Below are 24,297 nucleotides of genomic sequence, written 5' to 3'. Positions count from 1 at the left end.
CTGAAAACATATGAAAGACAAATACATCCTGTAGGACATACGGATTCTTGGATTGTACCAGAGAGTGTTAAGTCACAAATTATTAAATCTCCAAATTTCGAAGTCCCGCCAGGTAGAAGGCAGAAGAAAAGGCATATTCCAGCTACCGAATCATCAAAAATAACATTCAAATGTGGTAATTGCAGAAGAATTGGTCATAATAGAACATCTTGTATAAATTCTCCGGCAGTCCATCCATTTTCAAGGAAGCATAGAGAATAATAGATATAGCCACTTATGTTTATCTACTCTTTTAAGTTTTTTCTATAAATTGGATTCATTTAGATTATTTTTATTTGAGCAAGTAAACATTAGCAGATGGTTATATAAAAGATGTCCTGAATTTTCAAAGTTTCTTTGCGCTTACGTGCTCTTTGTTTCTTTTTCTTTTTCTGGGAGTTTAATTTACCTTTGTCGGACCAATTACTGTTTATGGGATTTTATTCTTGTCGTAAGTAAACAAGAAAGTTCTTTTCATTATATAATTTAACGCATGCAGCTAGCTACATCTTTATTTTTAAAATCAGATTGGTACAAGTAAAACTTAAGGACATAATCTATTAAAGTCCTGAAAATTTCAAGTATGAATCTAATATTAAGGACATAAATTTCTAAAATGTCTTTAACTTCTGTAAATCTCAGATTATTGTCTAGATTTCCAGAAGTTCAGGACATTTCAGAAAAATATGTCCTGAATATTATTTTCATCCTTCAACAAATCATGACGTTTATGAACATTATGTCCTGAAGTTCTAAAACAATTAATGTATATTTTGCTATATTTCTACAGATTTAATAAAAGACTGGCAATTTAAAATGGACAAATCAGTAGTTATAAAACTTGACATCTGCAGCTTGCTAAACAGATCTTGCTACATCTTATTTTTAAAATGAGATTGGTACAAGTAGACTTCAGGATATAATTTTTTGAAACGTCCTGAACATTTGAAATATGAATCTAATATATAGGACATAAATTTCTAAAATGTCCTTAACTTCTGAAAATCTCAGTTTATTGTCTATATTCCAGAAGTTTAGCGCATTTAAAAAAATATGTCCTGAATATTATTTTCATCCTTCAATAAATAAGGATGTAGTTAACAGATTCTGAAATTCTACAACAATCAATGTGTGTTGCTTTAAATTTCTAAAAACTTCAAGACAATTTAACCAAAGATTGGCCCTTTAAAACTGTGAAAAAATGGATAAATCAATAGTTAATAGAAAGAAAAAAATTAATAATACGATGCCTTCATATTACTGCTGAAACTCTAATTTAGCATAGCTGTGACCAAAATATTATGCTATGCAAATAAAATAAAGTGCCTTGTGAACAATTTACAGGATATTTCAAAATTCATATGGATTCTTTACAGCAATTTTATACCAATTCTACTACAGCTGACTTTCTTTACAACTACACTACAGCTCCTTTGCGCAAGAAGTTTCATTTTTACTATCATAGTCATCACCGATATTTTCTGGTGGTGTATCATAACCAAAATTTCTTTTCCACTCTCCATGTGCCCAAAGATTTGCTGCAAGTTCTTTTCTGAAGTTTGATGTCCTCAGGTTGGAATTTCTCCACATCCTTTCCCATCATCAATAACTCCACATACTTTATTAGGAATGCACCACAATCAGTCCTAAGAAAAATGTAAGATATGGAGTCAATTAAATAATATCTTTAATCAAATAAATCTAAAGTACATATAAATTATATAGCAAATGACAACACGTACGATCCAGTTTGGTGTGGTGATCTTTGCCACTAAATATTAAATTTGTTGAATGCATTTCCAAAAGACTTGTGATTTTTCTCAAACTGTGAGAACTTTAGCAAGTGGGGGATCATGCGTGCATACATTTCAATGTGTTTCATTCCTTCCTCATATGGCTCACTATATATGGAATCGTACACATCAATCTTTCTCTCATTCAAGTCCAATACCCCCAAAAGAAAATGTGTCGCAGCATCATTATCTTCCGAAGGAAGTCGACATGGAAAAAAGATTTTCTCAACCTCTGTCCAAGCAATTCCACATCTATGATTGTCACCCTACACATATGGTGTGAGAACCAACTGATTATCATCACACCAAAACTCATCTGAAGCATCTTCATTGAAATTCGTATACGCAATTAGCATATAGTTATCAAAAAATATATTTGTAGTTGTGCAACGAAAAGGATGGATGCAAGGGTGGTAGCACTCCTTCTTTCTCAAATAATACAGGGCAACGTCAATATGCTTCATAAAAAGGCAAAAAAAGAAAAAAAATCCATCAGTCATAAATAATTAAAAAATAATAAATTAAGAAGAAATAAAATAAATGCCTTGTGAATTATCAAACTTTATCATCAAGTACAAAGCTACTATCTGCAAGCTCAAGGAAGAACATTTTGCTACTGATTTTTTGATGGTGCAATTTATATGGATTATTTCTCATACCATTATCCTCAGCATATATATCAGTTTGTCCCCTGAAAATTTTGAAATATCAAAGTTAGAAAGTTTATAAGTTAGTCCTCAATTCCTTATTAATGACACTTGGTCCTGAACTTACAGTAACAATGTCATAAGTTTAGGACACTTGGTCTTGAAATTAGAGTTGCAAATTCAAAAATTAAGGACAGGTAGTCCTTAACTTACAATTATAAGTTCAAACGTTAAGGACACTTGGTCCTGAACTTAGACTTACAAGCTCATAAATTAAAGTCCTGAACTTAGAGTAACAAGCTCATAAGTTAAGGACAATTAGTCCTGAAGTTAGAGTTGCAAATTCAAAAATTAAGGACATGATGTCCTTAACTTACAATTACAAGTTCAAAAGTTAAGGATACTTGGTCTTGAACTTAGACTTACAAGCTCATAAATTAAAGGACAATTAGTCCTGAACTTAGAGTAACAAGCTCATAAGTTAAGGACAATTGGTCCTGAACTTAGAGTGGAAGTTCAAAAATAAGGACACTTGGTCCTGAGGTTAGAGTTGCAAATTCAAAAATTAAGGACATGTAGTCCTTAACTTATAGTTACAAGTTCAAAAGTTAAGGACACTTGGTCCTGAGCTTAAACTTACAAGCTCATAAATTAAAGTCCTGGAATTAGAGTAACAAGCTCATAAGTTAAGAACAATTGGTCCTGAACTTAGAGTGGAAGTTCAAAAATTAAGGACACTTGGTCCTGAAGTTAGAGTTGCAAATTCAAAAATTAAGGACATGTAGTCCTTAACTTACAGTTACAAGTTAAAAAGTTAAGGACACTTAGTCTTGAACTTAGACTTACAATCTCAAAAGCTAAGGACACTTATTCCTTAACTTAGAGTTACAAGCTAAAAAGTTTAGGACATTTAGTCATGAAGTTAGAGTTGGAAACTCAATACACTTAGTCCTGAATTTAAAATTACAAGTTCAAGACACAAATGTAAGCAATTAAGAAACAATGAATACATTTAGGGACTTCCACTTTTTTGCGACCTTTCCTTTTTTACTTGCCCAACCACCCAATGAATTTCTTCAATAAGTTTTCATCATCTTTGGCATAATGAAAAATACATGTTCGATTATATTTTGATTTTATCCAACCCGTATACTTGTGAGTATTTTCATTGTGTGCCATCATTGTTCCTCTTTTTCTTTTCTGTTCAAAAGGAGATTTCAATTGCCAACTAAGCTTCTTATTCCTTTCCCCTCGACCAAGCTCTTCTTCAACATTTCCTTCAACCTCCATAGACAAACCCTCATCAATGCTCATTTGTGTAGTCGGAGGAGTAAGAGTAAAAATAGCAAATGATGGACCATCAAAACCAATACTATCTCTCTTCCTTTTCCTTGTATATTGGTTAACGGCTTTATTTTTATTTTGCTCTACAAGCAACACTACATATACATTAGTTTGCTGCAAGTCGTCAATTCTATGACAAATTGTCAAATGAAGAGACAAAAACTAAGGACATAATTTTTAAAATGTCCTGACAATTTGAATTATGAATACAATATTAAGGACACAATCAATACCTGTGTTGGCCACGCTGCCTTCTTGTATTTCTTTAACAGACAATGGATCTGACATATTGATTGCATTTTCTATATCTTGCAACTGTTCTCTATGTTCTTCGATTGCAAGTTCACAAGATTCTACAAAATATTTACAAGAGCTAATACAATTAGTACTAGTTACTAATCTTTGATTAAAACAAACATGTATAAGGTGAAAAAAACTCCGTCTAACCTTTTGCAACTGTCAAGATCATGCTAGTTAAAATCATTATCTTGACTAGTATTTTTTTGGCTTCCAATATTATCTGTAAGAGAGAGAGAGAGAGAGAGAGAGAGAGAGAGAGAGAGAGAGAGAGAGAGAGAGAGAGAGAGAGAGAGAGAGATGTGTAGAGATATCATATGTTCCTTCTATACATTTGTAAACAATCTCACTTATGCTTGTTCCTTGGGTATTTTATATGTCTTGAGATTGTCCTCCACTTTTCTCTTTTGAAATTTAATCATCTTGATAATCCACTCTATCTTCTTTCCTTGCAGCTTCAAATATTCTGTAACATTTACAATTAATACTTGTTACTAATAGTTTACTAAAACTAATATTCAACATATCATGAAAATTCCATCTAACCTTGATTGGCATCATTTTGATTTCCAAATTTCTCTTTAAGTGAGAGAGGTGTAGATAGATCATATATTCCTTTAACACATTTGCTTACAATCTCACTTATACTTGTTCCCAATGGATTTTCTAAATCCTGAGATTGCACTCCATATTTACAAATTATTTCTGTTACACTTGTCTCTTTTGGATTTTCCTGGTCTTGACATTCCATTCCATTCCATCTTGAACTTGTACTCCATCAAAAGATTCTACTCATATTTGTAATCACAAAAAAGTTTATATGTATTACGTTATTGAATATAAATTTCAATGACAACAAATTCAAAAATTGTATCTAACCTTTCTCAATTTCGATGCCAATATCAGTTTCATCTTCTAGATGCGCATCTCTATAATCGCTTTCATAATGATCTTCTACATGCACATCTATATCATCATATTGATCATCAACTGCATCTTTGCGAATTGAAACACTAGGCTCTCTCTCTGTGGTCCTTTCATGAGGTTTGTCAAGAAGCTTCAATAAAGTATCAATCTTTGATCCTAGGTTTTTCTTTAAAGCCTGTGAGATAGTATTTAAAATAAGAATCAGAATGTTAGCTGCTTATAAATTACGGACATTTGGTCCTTAACATAGAGGTACAAGCTCACAAATTAAGGACAAGTGTTCCTTAACTTAGAGTTACAAGAACAGAAATTAAGGACATGTAGTCCTGAACTTCGAGTTGCAAGTTAAAAAGTTAAGGACATGTAGTCCTGAACTTAGAGTTACAAGTTAAAAAGTTAAGGACAGGTGGTCCTAAACTTCAAGTTACAAGCTCACAAATTAAGGACACTTGATCATTAACATAGAGGTACAAGCTCACAAATTAAGGACACTTGATCCTTAATTTAAAGTTACAAGCACAGAAATTAAGGACAGGTAGTCTTGAACTTAGAGTTACAAGTTAAAAAGTTAAGGACATGTAGTCCTGAACTTAGAGTTACAAGTTAAAAAGTTAAGGACAGGTAGTCCTAAACTTCAAGTTACAAGCTCACAAATTAAGGACACTTGTTCCTTAACATAGAGGTACATGCTCACAAATTAAGGACACTTGGTCCTTAACTTAGAGTTACAAGCATAGAAATTAAGGACAGGTAGTCCTGAACTTAGAGTTCCAAGTTCAAAAAATAAGGATATGTAGTCCTGAACTTAGAGTTACAAGTTAAAAAGTTAAGGACATGTAGTCCTAAACTTCAAGTTACAAGCTCACAAATTAAGGACACTTGGTCCTTAACTTAGAGTTACAAGCATAGAAATTAAGGACATGTAGTCCTTAACTTAGAGTTCCAAGTTCAAAAATAAGGACATGTAGTCCTGAACTTAGAGTTACAAGTTAAAAAGTTAAGGACATGTAGTCCTGAACTTAGAGTTACAAGTTCAAAAGTTAAGGATAGGAAGTCCTAAACTTAGAGTTACAAGCTCAAAAATTAAGGACATGGTGTCCTTAACTTAGAGTTACAAGCACAGAAATTAAGGATATTACCTTGATGTCATTTTGAATCTTTTTTTCTGATAAAGCTATTTTTTGATGTATTCTTGTACATTCTGCCTCCATATCCTTTTTGAACTTCTCCGATAATCTCTGAATCAAAAACCATAAAAACAAAAAAGTCTCTTAAGCAAAAATAAGCAAATAAAAAAGTAATGGTATTCAAAGACAGAAAACCTACGTTAACAATTTCCTTAGGCAAGACTTCATCAAATTGTGTTGAAGGCATTGAACTTTGATCTTGAGACAATGGCACATGCACACTAGTGGGCTCCGCATCTACTTCAGAAGAAAGAAATGGTACCATTTCGAGCAACTGATATAACTATTATATAAGAAAAAAAAAACATAAGTATTCAGAACTAAAACACATAAACAAAAAAATAGCTAGTAATCCTATTAACTTACTTTTTCATTATGGAAGTACTTTTTACATAGGATGTCATAATGTGGAGATTTCATATCTGAATAATATAGCATCTGAGGGAACCCACATTCTCTGAAGTTCACAAATTGTTTTTCCTGAAAAATTGGGAATACTTCCATAATCCAAACACAGAAGGCGAAAGAGAAGCCAAGTATAGTATAACTGTCCTTCTCTTTATCTTTCTCTTTCGCATTCTCATTCTCATTGTCTGAAGTATTTTGTTTGGGCTTCAAGCAACTCTTCAATGATTTTAGTAACTTTTCATAACAAAGAGAACCCCAATTGAAAGAAGATCAGAGTCCATCGTCATCTACAATTTTCATTACCCGCTCAGACACATTCCGATTCTTGAGCTTCCCCATCAACACAGATTCAACAAAATAAATTGTTGCCAACTTCATCGCATCGCCATGGCTGCCTACAAATGATGCAGTTGTACCATATGTGTGACTAGTAATAAAATACCACAAATCGCCTAACTCGATTCTATCCTTTCCAGGGAAGTAGACTTTCGAAAGCCTATTCTCTCTTTCAGGTAAAACTTTGAAGTCCACTGAAGAAGAACATTTCAACCCAGTAATTATCTGGAACGCTTCACGTGTAAACTTCACTTCATGATTAAAAATCTTGAATGTCATTAAATGCGAGTCATTACTTATAATTTTTTAAAGCAACACACAATGAATTAGTCTACCACAGATCTTCACACCTTGTAGTCGGAAAAAGATTCCGAAAACACCATCCCTCAACTTCTTCCATTGCGTGTTCGACAAGAAACTTTTTATTGGTTCTTTATACTGAAAATCTCCTTTCCAATAGCTCATCGAATTACGCCAATCATCAAACTCGAAAACACGATCTCCTTTCATTAGCACACTTCAAAGAAGGAAATAGAACGTAAACATTAGGACTATTTTTCTGAAATGTCCTTAATATTTAAACTACAAAACTAAAATCCAGGACCTAAGCAGATGCATCTTTAATAGAAGAACAGTAAACTAAAATTAGCTTACAAATTCTTAGAACTATTTTTCTGAAATGTCCTTAATATTTAAACTAAAAAACTAAAATCCATGACCTAATTAGATGCATCTTTAATAGAAGCACAATTAACTAAAATTAGCTTACAAATTCTTTGGACTATTTTTCTAAAATATCCTTAATATTTAAACTACAAAACTAAAATCCAGGACCTAATTAGATGCATCTTTAATATAAGCACAATTAACTAAAATTAGCTTACAAATTCGTAGGACTATTTTTCTGAAATGTCTTTAATATTTAAACTAAAAAACTAAAATCCAGGACCTAATTAGATGCATCTTTAATAGAAGCACAGTTAACTAAAATTCCTAAACACAGTTAACTTACAAATTCTTAGGACTATTTTTTCTGAAATGTCCTTATATAATCAATATATTGATTGAACCACAAACACATTTCAATACCAAAAGGTTCTCAATAACTTTCTCACAAAAATCCGCACTTTATTCCTCAGTGAATCAGGTTATAATCATTATTTTGGATATTTCACTCATACATGATGACAAACACAGCATTGATCACGATTAGAGATATACAAAAAGAAAAATGCATAAAAGCAAAATCGAAAACATACCAGTACGCTGGTTCGCTGCAGAGAAGATGACAAAGGAGAAGAGATTAAGTTGGACAAAGTATACGCAGAGAATTGCTGTGGGCTGGGCAGGAACGATATTGAGGGAGCAAAATTTTGCTTATGAAATTTTGGCTCTAAACTTAAATCGAGAGAAGAGAGTTGCATGCAGGAACGATATTGAGGGAGCGAAATTTTGCCTATGAAATTTTGGCTCTGAACTTAAATGAGAGACGCGTATAAAGGAAGGGTTTGGGAATAAAAGAAATAGAAGAAAGTGTAAAAATGTCTTTTCATATTAATTTTAATAGAGTAGTGGCTATTTTTGCTCAACATTAGAATTGGTGGATAAAAAATAAACACCACCTTATTTAATGGTTACCACACGCCATTTTTACTGAAATCTTGCTGGCCCATTTCGTAAAATAGTATGGTCTGTTAGTTTGAGCGAATTTGATAAATGGACTGATGGGGCAAAGAAGTCATTTGCCAGGCCACTTTCGTGATAATGTGTTGTTGGCCACTTTCTTCTTTAATAACAAAGCTAACATACTTTTCCAAAATTAATCCACTTGATGCTACTCTACAATAATTTCATAATCTATGTCCTTCACAATAATTTTAAAGTAGTTTAGAAAAATAACTCATACATGTTAGTTGCTTTAGGTGCGCTAATTCAATAAATTATTGCAGTTGTGGGTACGGCTCTGTGGCATAATTGCGACACGTAATCCCAAACTCAAGTGCACATTCGCGTGACTTGACCAATAACTTCAAATAAATAAAATAAACATGTTATGAATTACGGATACGTTTCACGTGGCGCGATTTACGATATGTATAAAAACAACAAGTGTGCGATATCGTGACTTGTTAAAATAAATTTCATAAATGCCTAAAACGGATTAAAATATGCAAATAAAAGCAGTAAAATATAAAAATGCACATAGGTTCAAAATATGAAATAATCGATAATTAAGCCAGGTGTAATTGTAAAGCGATCGTGCTAAAACTATGAAATCCGGGAGTGCCTCACATCTTCTCCCGGATTAACAGAATTCCTTACCCGGTCTTCTGTGTTTCGCAGACTTAAACAAAGTCAAAATTTCTTTGATTTGGGATTTAAAATAAATGGCGACTTGGGACGTTGTAAATAATTATTCCAAGTGGAGACTCTTTAAAATTAAATAAAATAATCTCATTTCAATAATATCACTTAAAGTGAAAAAATTTATTTTCCCGTAAAAAGAAGATGTGATAGCTCTGGCAACTCTGCTGGGAAAAAGGTTGTCAGTTTGTTGGTTTACAATGGGGAGTCACGAAAATAATTTAGGATCACTCTATCATCTTCTCAACCAATGGAATAAGCATCGCTATTGTTGATCTAGTTAAGGTCATGAAAAGGTAAGTAGACAAGTTGGTGGTGAACAATTGAGGCAATTGTTGGTTGACTTTTACCAGGTTTGAGCAACAGGACATGCTTTGTGTGAGACGATCTGTGATGATATGGAGATATGAGAATTCTTCCAAGTATTTTGGCAAATTGGTTGCTATGAAATTTCTCATGCCGTTATTCCTGAAATTTGATAGCCAATATTGAGAGCGGTTTGATCAAAAAGTCAAAATTTGAGTGCAGAATCCAAAGCAATCAAAATTGTTGAATGCCATAGTAATGCGGATGTGCAAGTCCGTGGCTAAGATATCCCCTAAAAACTGGAAAGTTACTCCTCTTTTAGCCAGGGATGAGTCTTGGTAGCTTATTTTGCCGTCTTTTCTATTATCTATGCTATCCAGGGTTGTAACCCACATTTCAGTTTGTTTGTCTTATCGTCAAATCCTTCCATCAGTTATTCAATGAAATACAGTTTGTCCTTTTGTGTCATTCTATGCTTAGTTCTTTCGCTGCTAGTTCTAGTGACATGACGTGCATACAGAATTTTTGGCCAGATCTTAGAAAACTGATTTAGTTTTGAATTGGATGACTGAGAAAAAGACACTTTTGATGATGAATAAAGAGTCGAAACACTTTGGAATTAAGCTCGGGTAAAATTCACGTGGAACTAGAATAGTCATACCCGTAGAGGTTAATGATCTTTACCTTCAAATCATTGTGCAGGTCGGGTTTGAGGAAGTATCAATTGAAGTTTGGTGGAAAGTTCGACATTAATGGATGGAAAGTGTCTTTCGACCACGACACACCAAGAAGACAGACATGTTCATCAATGCTGTGATCGCGAAATGATACTATATTTGGCGTTCTCGAGGCTGGGATGCCCTTTTTCTACTATCCAAACACTTCATATCCTTCGTTACCCCTTTTGAGCTTGTGTTATTTTCTTTGACCACTCTCTTTTGGAATCAAGTTTCGAGTTAAATAAAATTAAAAAAAATGAATAGAAAAGTCCATATCCCAAGAGTACAAACTGGGGCAATTCTTAGAAAGTTCAAATTAAAAAAAAAATCAAGATCCCCTAGAAAATAGAAGCTGGGGCAACTTGTTTTGAAAACAAAAAGAGAAAAAAAGGAAGAAAAAGAGAAGAAATAGAAAGAAAGATGAAAAATAAAATATAGTTAGGTCGGATGTTTGAACTACGTTTTACCTGATTCCTTTAAAAAAGGATATGTAGGCAGCACGGTTCGGTCAAACCAAATAAGAGTCAAAAAATTAAAAAATTCCCAGTATCTGAAACTGGGGCAAAGATTTTATTTCACTTTTGAAAGAGTCGATTCCAAGAGTTGTAAGTCTACAACCCCCTAATTTTAAGTCTACTTTGAGCCTTCATGCCGTCCTTTCTTTCCAACCCTATCAAAAACCTTCAAAATAAAGACCTCCCGATATGCCTTCAAGAATGTCAAAAGAAGCATGCAATGAGCAACGGTTGTCACGCGACATAGAACATTGTCAAGTTGTTCACACAAGAAAGCAAAAGAAAAATAAAGAAGTAAAAATGAGAGTCTTACTAGTGAAAACCTTCACGGGCACTGTAAGACGAAGGTAAGTAAAAGATAAATAAATAAGAGAGGATTTTGTATTTTCCTTTTTGTTAATGTAATTTTCTTTCATTTGGATGTAACAAACTAAACCGCAAATCCGAGCCTCGACGGAACCTCACTCGACCCTGCAACTCATCATTCCACCACTCTTCTTGAACTACACACGACCTGATTCCCTTATAACCCGAGATATGTAGGATGTCCAAAACCAGGACTCAGTTGCACTCTCTTATTTTATTTTCTTCTTTTAAAAAAAATAATAATAAATAACGGTTTGACAAAAAATTAGTTATATCGCTCATCTTTTTTTTCCTTGAAAACTCTTCATGTTTTCAAGCTCACGTGGCGTGATTTGTAATGTGTACAAAATAATAAGTGCACGACATCGTGACTTGTTTCAAATAAACTCCATAATTATTTAAAATATATAATTCGAAGCGGTATAGAAGCAGTAATGCATAAAAGGTTTTAAAATATATATATAATCCGAATAAATCAAGCCAAGTGTAATTTGTTAAGCGACCGTGCTAAAATCACGGTACTCGAGAGTGTCTCACACCTTCTCTCGGGTTAATAGAATTCCTTACCCGGTCTTCTGTGTTTTACAGACTTAAACAAAGTCAAACTTCCTTGAATTGAGATTTAAAATAAATTGGTGACTTGGAACACCGTAATCAATTATTCCAAGTGGCGACTCTAAAAAATAAAATAAACCAATCATATTTCAATAATGTTACTTTAATTAGAAAAAACCATTTTCCCCGAAAACGGGAGGTGTGACACAAAGAAATTCCCAGACTTCGATACAGGATTCCTCCAAATATCTTTGCCTTGCAAAAGAAAACGCCAATTCTTTCTTTATTTACACTACATGCATTTATAATTTAACGGATCATATGGCCTCTTACAAATGGACAATTAATGCCATTTGACCACCTCGTACACGGCGACGTCAGTGTCATGAATATTATTGCACCAGCTCGTTATAGCAAAGACTGCAGTTAAATTGCCAGAGGCACGAGGAAGTGACACCAATACTAAAATCAGATTAGAAACTAAAATCAGATTAGAAAAATGCAAATTCGTCCATAGAACTACCATATTGCACCAGCAAACGCTATCAAAGAGCAAAAACATGATACAAGTATGAATAAAAAAGAATTTCACAAACAACCACAAATTGGTTAAAATTTTGTCGAGAAAATAAACACCTGAAGAAGAAAAATATACGGCAGTGCACCAAAGAAACACCAAAGAGCTTACAAAAAAAAGAATCTATGATTATGAAAACCAAAATAACTAATTTGACATACACAGGAGCAGAACCATTTCAGCCAGCAGGCGGAAATTGCAGCTATTTTATCAGCCAGCAGGACTTTATGCACCAACACATGATCCATGCAATCTACTGTCAGAAACTACTTTCACATATCAGCAATTGCGCCACCAAGCGATGCAGGTCATCAACCAGCTGGTCAAAACTCTCTTCCCTTATATGGCGATTCCTGTTGGCATCAAGATAAAGAAAGAAAGCTAAAGCTGATAGTTTGTTATTATATTATCCTTATACCAGCAGAAGCATCATCAGATAAATGGGAAATTCCATCATATTGCCAGTGTGATCTTGCTTATATTGCTAGTCCCAACTCTTGATAAAAGAGGAGAGAGTTGTAGATAGACAGCGTGAAGCTAGCCAATCTATGGTGTATCCTTGAAATGCAAAATACATTGGGACATGCTCAACTAAGCACGTGTTAGATTGGCATTTGAGTCCTAAGTTCATTAGGAGTCTTTGGCCTTGTCAAAGGACTTATTTGCCAACAAGGTAGAGAATTTCTGGTGCTACAAAAACTAATTTTGTTTTATCAAATAGGACTGAGACAGACCAAAACAGAATACTTCGAGTGCAAGTTCAGTGACGGAACTCATGAAGCAGGCGTGGATGTGAAGCTTGATACTCAAGTCATCCCCAGGAGAAGTAGTTTCAAGTATCTCGGGTCTATAATCCAAGGTAACGAGGAGGTCTCACATTGTATTGGTGCGGGGTGAATGAAATGGAGGCTCGTATCCGGTGTTTTGTGTGATAAGAATGTGCCACCGAAACTTAAGGGTAAGTTCTATAGAGTGATGGTTAAACCTACCATACTGTATGGGGTTGAGTCTTGGTCAATCAAGAACTCTCATGTTCAGAAGAAGAAAGTAGCCGCAATGAGGATGCTGAGATGGATGTGTGGGCATACCGGGGGAGATAAGATTAGGAATGAAGTTATTCAGGACAAAGTGGAAGTGCCCCCCCGTAGAGGACAAGGCTTGTCCGGGAGTCGAGGCTGAGATGGTTCGGGCACATGAAGAGGAGAAGGATAGATGCTCCTATTAGGAGGTGTGCGAGGTTGGCCATGGTAGATCTGAGAAGAGGTAGAGGTAGGCCAAAGAAGTATTAGGGAGAGGTGATTATGCAGGTCATGGCGCTGCTTCAGCTCACTGAGGACATGACCCACAATAAGAGGAAGTGGAGGTTGAGAATTAAGGTAAAAAACTAGTAGGTAATCGAGAGTTCCAAGTAGTATCAGTAGCACTCGTGTATTTTCATATTCTTCGATCTCTATTTGTTGCTTGTTGTTTTGTTTGCTTTGTTTATCTTCTTTCCCTGTTGTTACTATTTGATGCTACTTTTCCTTTTTCGGCTTCTCCTTTTTTCCTTTTCGTCTTTTGTCTTCTTCTTCTTCTTCTTCTTCTTCTTCTTCTCCTTTCCTTTCTTCTTTTTTCACCTTTTCTTGAGCCGAGGGTTTATTAGAAACCACCTCTCTACCTCACCAGGTAGGGGTAAGGTCTGCGTACACCCTACTTGTGGGATTATACTAGTTATTATGTTTTTGTAAATTATACTGAGACAAGCTTAAATGGAGTGACATAGATAATGAGAATTCATATGACCGACGACAACAACAAAAACTTCAGTATAATCCCACATGGTGGGGTATGGAGAGGGTAGTGTGTACGCAGCCTTACCCCTACCTTGTGGAGATAGAGAGGATGTTTCCAATAGACCCTCGGCTCAGAGAAGCATAAGCAATATGACCGACGACAACTTGCTTGATATTAAGGTGTAGATAGTGTTGTGGTATTTTTGTGGAAAATTCCTCTTAAGCATTGCCTACTATATTAAGGACCATTATGATCATTAATTCATTATCAAGCAAGGTACCCAAAATTGACTTTTATCACAATGAGAGAGCTATAAAAATGGCCGGAAGACTGCAAGACCGAAAAAGTAAAGGGTACATGCCAGAAAAAGATTCTTACAGGGGGGTAAGTTGGCATGTAGACAACTTGCCGAGGGTGACCAATCATCATCTGCTGTCCATACTGCAATCAAAGGAGGAGATTTTAAACATTATGCAATCCAATTCAATATAATAGGCAGAACGACTAGTGCATTGACCAAATCTCTCCAAGATTACAGGCAGAACAACCAGCACGTACTATGGGCAATGACCAAAAAAAGGACAAACCTGAGGTCCATTTGGATGAAAGTATGGCTGCGGTGCAGGTGTAGCCTGTGGATTAAATATAACAGGCTGATGTCCAGCATACGATGGACCAACCTGCAAATAGTACGTTAGTAACATTTAACATCAGAACACTCTGCCCCACCCTCCAAAAAGGAAAAAGTGAGAGATAGAGAGATAGAGAGAGAGAGAGAGAGAAGCAACAGCATGTCCAGTTCACAAAGATGCAAACAGATTCTTTGTGAACTTCACCAGCTATCTAGCAATTTGAAAATAGCTTGCAATTCAATCGTGCATCTCAGTTCCTTAAGAATACTCCAAAAATCTAGTCTAAAGAGGATCTCACTAATCGCTAGTCAACAGAATTGCATCCATGATACATAAAACTTTAAAAGATGGAAAAGAATCAATTAACGACACATAAAAAAACAAGGTGGCTGTTACCCTTTTACCGTTTACTATACGTAAAACTCCAAAATCAAGTGTGCTTGGGCGAAGTACTAGGCCAGATGACTCTTCGGAAGTCCTTGTGTGGCATCCCTCAAACTTAGGCCACGCTGCTGGTCTTAAGCCCAGATAAAGGACGAGGTTATGATAGGTTCACTGTTTTTTTTGTGCTCTTCTCGGTGTAACAATAAACTACTGATTTTCAGACCACTGTGGTGAACATATTATGTAATATTTTTAAGATTCAGTTATTCCACTAAATTACCATTCCTAAGAATCATTTGCAACTCCGTACCATTTCACCAAAAAAAAAAAAAAAAAAAAAAAGGAGAGAATCATTTGCAAGTAGAGTTGGACAATATATTTCATTTGATAGAGTTGGACAGATGTAGAATGAAATACCAGTATGGAAACTGCCTATCCCAATGAAACCCAGATCATCAAGACTAAACCATGCTTGGCATCAAAAGTACCCAGCCAAGCCACATTCATAAAAACGAACATTCATAAAAGCAACACCAATCAGTAATAATACATAAAAGCATCATTACCCCAATGCCCACAGACATGCCATGCATGTGTGGCATAGCAGCCACCCCAGCTGGATAGTAGAAGGAATTATCAGACACTGGAGATGCCGGTCTTAAAGTCGTTTGAGATGGGACGAAACTCTTCGCATTGGGATTAAATTTAAATTCCTGCCAGAACGTTGAACGAAGAGCCCATCAAAACTTCATGAAATGATTGCCCATCAAAACTTCATGACATGATTGCTTGCTGATAGTCATCCTTTGTTGAATAGAAAAAGGTATCAAAGAAGAAGTCTTACCTTAGCATGTGGATTCAATGTGGACTTTGTGGATTTTTCTGAGGAAAATGAACTCACTGAAGAGCTACGTGACAATCCATTGCTAGATGCAGCACCTGCTTTATCAATAGAGGATAAAGCAGAACTACTAGGTCTGACACAAGAATTAGCAGATCGGGCAATGTCTTGACTCTTGTAAGACGCAACAGGCCCCTTTTCACTAGAAGAACCTGCAATCTTATCCTGGCACTTGAGAGGAGCAGACAATGCGGAGACATCCGCAGATGATCCACCCTTATCCGACGTTTCCTTTTTCAGTCGTGATGACTTGGAATCTACATGTAAAAACCTTAAAATCAACAGAGATGCAATAAAATGAGGCAGAGACACATTTTTTAAACACTTAAAAGATGAGCGAGAAGGGGATAAACTATAATTAAAAAGGGAGGCTAACTTAGTTAACCATAAAACTTTCCATTAAAAAGAGTCTCTTTAAGGAGCCACTAGCATCCTTGATTCTCATGATATACAAGTGACGCTACCAGGATTAATTATATTACCTATTTTGACTGCTCAGTATACAATACGTTAAAATAGAAGTTTTTTTGAGATGTGCAAAAGCCACAAGGAACCTAGCATCATTGGAAGCTTACCTAGCTAGACCTTCACCAACCACCACCAGCCATTCTTTTAGCTGGTGGGCAGTAGATCAGAACATTGACGTGGTAATTTTTTTTTTTTTTTACTGATGGCGAAGGACCAAAGTCACATGCTCAACAATCTTGAGGCAGACAATAATTTTTTCTTTTAGATGAGTATAACACCCTAATATTAAAATATCAATTTCTGAGCGGAGCTATTTTGAGGGGAAAAAAAGCGAAGAGAAGATGATAGGATACAAGTCAACTAGCAGCAATGTAGCAAGAATGGAAATATTTATAAGAAACCTATCTTTAGGAGTTGCAGGCATGGATATTTGACTAGTTGAACCTCAAGAGAAACTCACCTTCAAGTATTGATGTTTGAGCCTCATCAGCTAACTACAAGAAACAACGAGTACTGACCATGAGAGTTTTTCCAAGCAAGAAAAAAAGAAATAGATTTTTAATGAAAGCAATAAGCATTTAAGGGAGTTAAAGTTCAGCTACCATTTGCATTCTCATCTCCTCATCATTGCAACTAGCTCCATCATGTTCACTGAAGGTGATCTTATGCCCCCTAAAGGAATACATGGTCAGAGCAATAAAAATTTGATAGCTAAAGGGGGTAAGAGTTTATTGTATTTAAGCTTTCTCTTTTAAAAGTAGAAACATGATAAGAGAAAGTAGACTTCTCAGACTAGGTAGAGAAGAACAGTCAGAATGTCAGAAAGAAAGATTGTAACAACCTGCTCTCATCCATCATCGAGGCACTTTGAGGAACATGTTTAGCTGATGACTGTTTGCTATGATCATCATAGTAAGTCTGATAGACATTCCTGCTGGTACTCAACTGAGAAGATTGCAATTCATCCTACAGACATAAGGCAAGACGAACACTGGCGATGTGATCTTAAGATACAAGCAGAAAATCAAAGGCATAGAACTAACACATGAACACAGACACTTTAAAGACCTCTTTTATTTTTGTATTTTTGATATTGGTGGTATACAAGGCCAATTTGCGCACACCTCAACTAGTCAACCGCGTACCTGCTACCTCCCACCAACGCAGGTATGGGGCAACTCTAGAAGCTTAGAATGATGAAAAGAAATCACCTAACATTTCTTTTCCTCTGTTGGGATTTGAATCCTAGTCTCTCATTCATTAAAACTTCATTGACCGTTAAGTCACATCTTTGGGAGCCACTTTAAACCATTTCATTCGATCTATGAAAGTTAAGAGAAATTTCTTGCTAGCAGGACTTATGTCTAAAAGGCATGGATAGTTCTTGTATTTGCCAGCACTTTCACAGCATTACTCTGCGATAAAGTTTCCAACTAGTTGAGACATTTGAATAGTTAGAAAACCATCTTCCTACATCAGGTATATCCCAATTAAATGCCTCAGTTTGTCGGAAATAAATTAAGCACAGACATAAAACCTTACCTAGCAATACATTGACACAAACGAATAAAGTTTTCATTCCACAAAGGAATAGTTTATGCAAGACACAATGAGCCTAAATGAGCATACCCATACCGTATAGGAAGATCTTGATGAGAATTCTGCACCATCAACAACTTTCCCAACACTCGTGCCAGTGAATGTTTCATCATTACGTGAATCCACCAGTATGTCCTCACAGTCATCATATCCACTATCATCAACCCCTCTAACAACTGCTGAAAATCTGGTTTCTTCATCAACTTCAAGGTTCCCATGAAGTTGAATTCCTCTCTCCTGTGAAAATATAATTCCAAAACAAGTGAAGAAAATTAAAATCAAAAGGCAGAACAAGAACCATCAGAGGATGGAAAGAAAACCAAGGATTAACGATATCGGTGTTCTCAAAAGCAGAAAGCAAAAAAGTAACAAGACTCCTAGGGGTTTAAGCGAGATGTGAGCGAAGCACGCTTTGAAGTTAAGTGCAAAATTTGGTCATATTAAAAATAAGATGCAAAGAAAGGTTGTTGCAAACCAGTGAAGAAGAAAAAAGACATGAAGAGAACACTGAAGTGTATCTGGAAAGGTGTCCTAGTATTCAGATAGTAAACAGCACCATTTACTATTCTTTTTATCTTTTAATGTCAAATTAAAGATGCGACTTCTTCTCGGATCGCTTGCGCCTTACTATCGGACGCTCACGCTTCTTTGAAGTTGCTTTGCTTCGCCCATGTAAAGTAAAGACCCCTCGCTTTCATCGTTCATTGTTGCTTTACCACGCACATGTGAAGCGAGGACCCCTCGGTTTCATTACTCATATCTTTAAGCAACAGAGCTATCATGTTTTAGAACATTGCACAAGAAAAAGGTAACGATGAAAATCTCACCTCTGCTAGATGAAGATCACGTGTTTCCTCACCCTCAATTTCCCTAGCTATTCTTAAAGCTTCTTTTTCCAACTCCCTCATTTGAGGACCTTTCTCAAGCTTTGTAGTATAAAGTTCTTCATTGAATGTGCTTTTTACTCCAAATAGTGTTTCATTGACCTCAAACTGATCCCAGCCCCTGCAAGCACATATTCAGTGACATAGTAGGTGAAACACATTGTCATATTGGTAGACAGCCGGTAAACACTTGCTAAAGAAACATAATTCACAACTAGAACAAATTTGACACCAGAGGGGAAAAAGAAATCTTATAGGCATGTATCGCTACTAATTGAAGAATACAGCTGTGGAGCAACCATTCCAAGCAATCATCTGGCACCACTAATGAGCAGAAAAAGAGCACCAAAATCAAATTTGACTATCAATAATCTTCAAATTAAGAAGTAGAAGAGATCTTTGAACACGGGAAAGGCGCGGGTTTCTCCCCTCTGTAATAGGCAGCTCAAAGGAAAAGCAGAACATAAGCATGAACTAACGATTTCCACCAAGACACATTCTACCTAGAGACATCAGAAAAGGATTTGAATGATTTCGGAAAGGGTTAAAGAACATGAAAATTTTCCATGTCTAATATCCTGCACAGTTCAACTCAACTCCCTACTCCAGAAAACATTGAATTCGGATATGCTTAGGGTTATGGATATTTAATTCACGCGAAGGGTGGGAAAAAAATGAGAGTTCCTAATATTTCACTTTCCAGGTTGAATATTTGGCCAAGAAATGGGGGAGAAGGATAGACTGGAGAGACATGGCCAGGGATCAAAAATTCAAGAACAGAGGGGAAAGGAGGCCTCTTTAATGGAACTTCTGCAACATCCAAGAAATCTTGGGCTTACAAACAAAACAAATACTTCAAGAAGGATATTCATCTCCACGGACCCATTACGTTCCTTCTAGGCTTCTACAACAAACATACCCAGTGCAATCCCACTTGTGGGGTCTGGGGAGAGTAGTGTGTAAAACAAAACAAAAACTAATACTTTTGTTCCTCCCTCTCCTCCCATTCTTTCTTTCACCTTCTCCCCTTGCTTTTCTCCTTTCTTTCATTCCAAAATATCTGTTAAAAGAATTTCTAAAGAATGGAAGAAGATCACAAACAACTTCCAAAACAAAGGAAGTAATCAGCGGTCTAAGGGGAGAGAGAGAGAGAGAGAGAGAGAGAGAGAGAGAGAGAGAGAAGAGTCAAATCAATAAAATGCTTATGTGAGTATGATTACCTCAAGAAAATCAAACAAAATCCCACTTGAAGTTTAGCATTTTCAGCACGCAGAAGGGTAATTAGGAATGGGTAAACATCAAAAAAAAAAAGATGGTAACCATAGGCAGATTCTTTTCTTGAATATTCCATTGTAATAGTCAGTTTACCCAAGAACACAGGATATTTCTACTACATGTTGATAAATTATGATCCCTTTTTTTTTTTTTTTTTTTGGGGGGGGGGGGGGGGGACTGAGGGGAGGGGGTTTGGTGATTAATTTCATCATAGCTGAAAAGTTAAGTACTTTGACAAATATCAGATGAACAAAACTAGTTTGATCTAATAACCTGTTCCAGTGGCCATCAAATATGTTATCCAGTTCAGGACATTCAAGAGCATCTTCGTCAGGCACCCAACGTTCCAACTGCCTCTCTACCTCAACATGCTGGGACTGTGATATGCATGAATCTGTCAAAAGCTCCTGCTGCTTTTCCCGCAGCAATTCGGCTTGGAAGACATCTAAAGTTGCAGGTACACCCTATTCCAAAGCAATAGCCCCATTATTACAGATTTACCTAACAGAGAGACAGCCATAAAATCTGATTCTATTTATATCTTAGTCTTGCATGAAATGCCACCACAATCTTATATCACAGCGTCAATTGTTTGGTTGATCATTTAAGAACTATATCAAAGTTAGAATTTTTTACCAAAGTAAATAAAATAATTGCAAGCAAAAATCATAAAAGTTACACACAAACCTTTGCGATAACTTGCACAAGCTCTTTACCCGGTATTATCAAAGTCTTTGTTGGAGGTTTGATCAAAGATTCAGGAGTATTCTTCCTCCCCTGGGAACCATCTTTTATCAAGTGGGCCATTTTCAGAATAATACCTGAGCAAAGTTCAATGATAGAAGCAAACGTCAAATGCAAAATAGCTGAATACATGACAGAACAATGGTCAGGGTCATCAATACTGGATAAAATAAAACAAAAGAAATCTAATTTTAATTTTCCAGACATACCAAAATCTTTGTCAGCATTTGTTGCATGAAATATCCCTGAAAACACGGATCCGTCCAGTATCTGTACTTCCACTTCATGTCCAAGAAGACATGTACTAAAATAAACTAGTCGATCATGTGAAGGGCTTTCATATGCTCCCCTTTTACCTGAAATTCATGGCAGTTAAGAATTAAGGATATGAAGAAACACAGACAATTCTAAGTTAGCAGCTCTCAGCCTCTCACCTACACCTGTCAACCTGCTGGAAGTCGTTTTTGTAGACTGCGTTCTACTCTCCAACCTTGTACCCATTTCTTTTTCGCCTTTCCGACGACCAAATCCATTGGCAAAAGACCTTGGCTGAACAGCTTGCTGCATATTGTTCCCAAAAGATATCAGCAGGATGCAGTTCAGCTCAACTTCAGTCTATATACACTGCAGAGGACAATACACCAATAAATATATAGTCCTTGCTCAAGAGATGGAAATTCTAGTGAAGCATATTCTTCCTCGGATATGGAATATTATCTATCCACACACCATGTTTGAGCAGAGGGTATGGGATAGTATTACGAAAAAACAACTATACAAATGACAGCCAGTGCACTAAGCTCCCCCTCTAATTCTAAAATCCTGGAGAAATCTTGGAGCCCAAATCAATTTTTCCCTATTCGATATGAAAACCCTAACCCCAAAGTCTTTAAAACCAACCCACATTAAGTTCCCTTTCCTGTAATTTACACGAGATGCAGTTGATAGTTATCACATCAAGTTTACCCATGAAAGAAGAGACATAGAAGCAACAAGCACAATCAAACAATATTCAAGATATAAGCAGTGTGGCATACCAAGCACGAATTGGTAACAAGAAACAAAACAACCCATAAGATATCTTCTATAAACAGCACAAATTTACTGTCAGACACTAAAATGAAGTATACAAAAACGGAAAAAATTGGTAATCAAATTAAAAAATTCAGCTTAGAAAAATAAGCAACTTTCATTGTGCCAATCCAAAATTGATGATCCGAAAAATTGAAAATAGACCAGCAAAGATCTTAAAAAAGGAACACAAATGAGAGTAGTACACATTTAAACTGATATGAGGTTTTTCAATGCTAAACTTTGCGAGTGACAAGACTGGTACTTTTTGAAGACCTTAATGTAAATCTCTTTAAATAAAAAGGCTATAGACTGCAAAGAAAAGATCAAATTGTGCATTAAACATTGTCAGGGAAGTAAAATCTTGGCTAACCAACTGAAAGCACCTGAGAAAAACATATGAGCTGGAGTTGTAAAATCCTATTGAAATCACGGACCTCCAATCAATCTTATTTTATTCAGTATAAAAACCCTAACCCCAAAGTCTTTAAAACCAACCCGCATTGGGTTATCTTTTTGTGCAACTTACACGAGATGCAGCTGATAGTTATCACATCTAGTTAACCCATTAAAGAAGACAAGAAGCTACAGGAACAAACAAGTAAAACATCAGTGTGGTGTACCAAGCACGAATTGGCAACAAAATATTTAATCCATAAGAAATCTTCTTTAAACCGAACAAATTTGCCATAGACAATCAATGAAGTATACGAAAACAAAAAACACTGGTAATCAGATAGAAATTTCAAACTTCGAAACAAGATAAGCAACTTTAATTGTGCCGATCCATTAGATGATCTGATAATAAACATGCAAATTTGGTAAGTACGGATGAAGAGACTTACGAATAAATAGATAGATAGATACAGAGAGAGGGGGGGGGGGAAAGGTGGCGATCCTGGCGATGAAGAAACGGGATTGATCGGAGATGACGACGCTTTGTGTGTAAAAAACAATTGAAGGATGAAACAATAGTCTCTGGCGGGTCTACCGCTACTGATAACCCAACTTGGACCAGAGAGCGACTCAATTGCCCGTTTTATTATATGGGTTTCGACCCAACCCAAGACCCGATATCCGTTATATTTTCTCCTTGCATTTCCGATTCCGAATTGGTTTCCTGATCTTAGCTACTCCTTGTTACCGTTTAAAGTGGTAAACCACATCGCAAATAAAAGGATGTACACTTGATTGTTATTACTACTTGAAATGTACGGAAATGAACGAAATTAAATAAAATAAAGAAATATTTAAGGGCGTGCTTTAGCATTAATTAGACATTTAGCTTTATAATGGCACATGATGATTTAAATATTTGTTTATATGAATGAACAATAAAAATTAATTAATAAGAGAAATTTTATGTATAATAACACAACAATCATTTAAATGCCGAAAAAATATTATTGCATTAGCATAATACTTGAATTTAAAATAAAAGGACATCATCAAAACTTACACAAATGATCGATTTTGTCACGTTAGTTAGATAATTACTCTCTCCGTTCACTTTTACTTGGCACGTTTTGACTTTTCACGCCCCTTAAGAAATACTAAATGAAGTGCATAATTTACCATGATACCCATATTAATTGATGCATATTTTATTGGATTTGAGAAAAGGATTTGAAATGAGTAATAAATACTATGGGTATAACAAGAAAAAAAATTATCTTCTCTTGATATGCGTAAAGTGACAAGTAAAAATAAAAATCTATTTTTAGTATACATGTCAAGTAAAAGTGAACGGAGGGAGTATGTATTATAGTTTAAAAGTATTTAATGTGATGGTGTCTTAAAGAACACTTCATTGTGGACAATATTTTATGTTTCATCCTAATGCTTTGGTTGTTCTGCCTTAACCAAAACTCTTGTTGCCGATCTTGATATCCCTCTTGAAAGTACAACATACAGTTGTTCGTGCAAAAAAAATATTGCGGTAAATGTAGTCCAATATTTAAGATGTTTGCCCTTGTGCTTTATTTATTATATTTGCAAAACATAAACATACTAAAAATTATTTTCACACAAATTTAAAAGGATATTCCTTAGTTTCGGAAGACGAAAGTTGAATTCAGGGATAAAAATATACTTAGAAGCACATTGACCAGTATCATAATTTTTGCATGTATGACGTTATTGTCAAAACTTCTATATACCATTTGTGTGCTATTACCTAAGTTATT

At 35.5% G+C, this 24,297-nt stretch overlaps 1 protein-coding gene across 1 annotated transcript; it reads right to left on the bottom strand.

Annotated features, from left to right (window-relative positions):
- Window positions 1-12,309: 12,309 nt before the first annotated feature.
- LOC107799444 (polyadenylate-binding protein-interacting protein 4-like) lies at window positions 12,310-23,280 on the bottom strand. Its single transcript, XM_016622556.2, has 15 exons — window positions 22,957-23,280; window positions 21,475-21,664; window positions 21,250-21,396; window positions 20,984-21,117; window positions 20,570-20,760; window positions 18,965-19,142; window positions 18,174-18,374; window positions 17,380-17,504; window positions 17,141-17,210; window positions 16,999-17,032; window positions 16,014-16,327; window positions 15,736-15,882; window positions 14,741-14,833; window positions 14,532-14,594; window positions 12,310-12,733 (listed from the first exon to the last, which is right to left on the bottom strand). Exons 2-15 carry the CDS (start codon window positions 21,605-21,607, stop codon window positions 12,704-12,706), a joined length of 1,860 nt encoding a protein of 619 aa, XP_016478042.2. The 5' UTR covers window positions 21,608-21,664; window positions 22,957-23,280; the 3' UTR covers window positions 12,310-12,703.
- Window positions 23,281-24,297: the final 1,017 nt, after the last annotated feature.

The sequence above is a fragment of the Nicotiana tabacum genome, chromosome 4 (genome assembly GCF_000715075.1).
Source record: "Nicotiana tabacum cultivar K326 chromosome 4, ASM71507v2, whole genome shotgun sequence".
Lineage (NCBI taxonomy): Eukaryota > Viridiplantae > Streptophyta > Magnoliopsida > Solanales > Solanaceae > Nicotiana > Nicotiana tabacum.
This window is presented reverse-complemented; position numbering and strand designations above follow the sequence as displayed.

Excerpts from the sequence above, each read along its gene's own strand:
- LOC107799444 (XM_016622556.2), bottom strand. The coding sequence starts at position 21,607 with ATGCAGCAAGCTGTTCAGCCAAGGTCTTTTGCCAATGGATTTGGTCGT. Across the intron at positions 14,834-15,735 it reads GCATGTCTGTGGGCATTGGG|GTTGGTCCATCGTATGCTGG; the intron begins GTAATGATGCTT and ends TACTATTTGCAG. Across the intron at positions 14,595-14,740 it reads TTCATCCAAATGGACCTCAG|TATGGACAGCAGATGATGAT; the intron begins GTTTGTCCTTTT and ends CTTTGATTGCAG.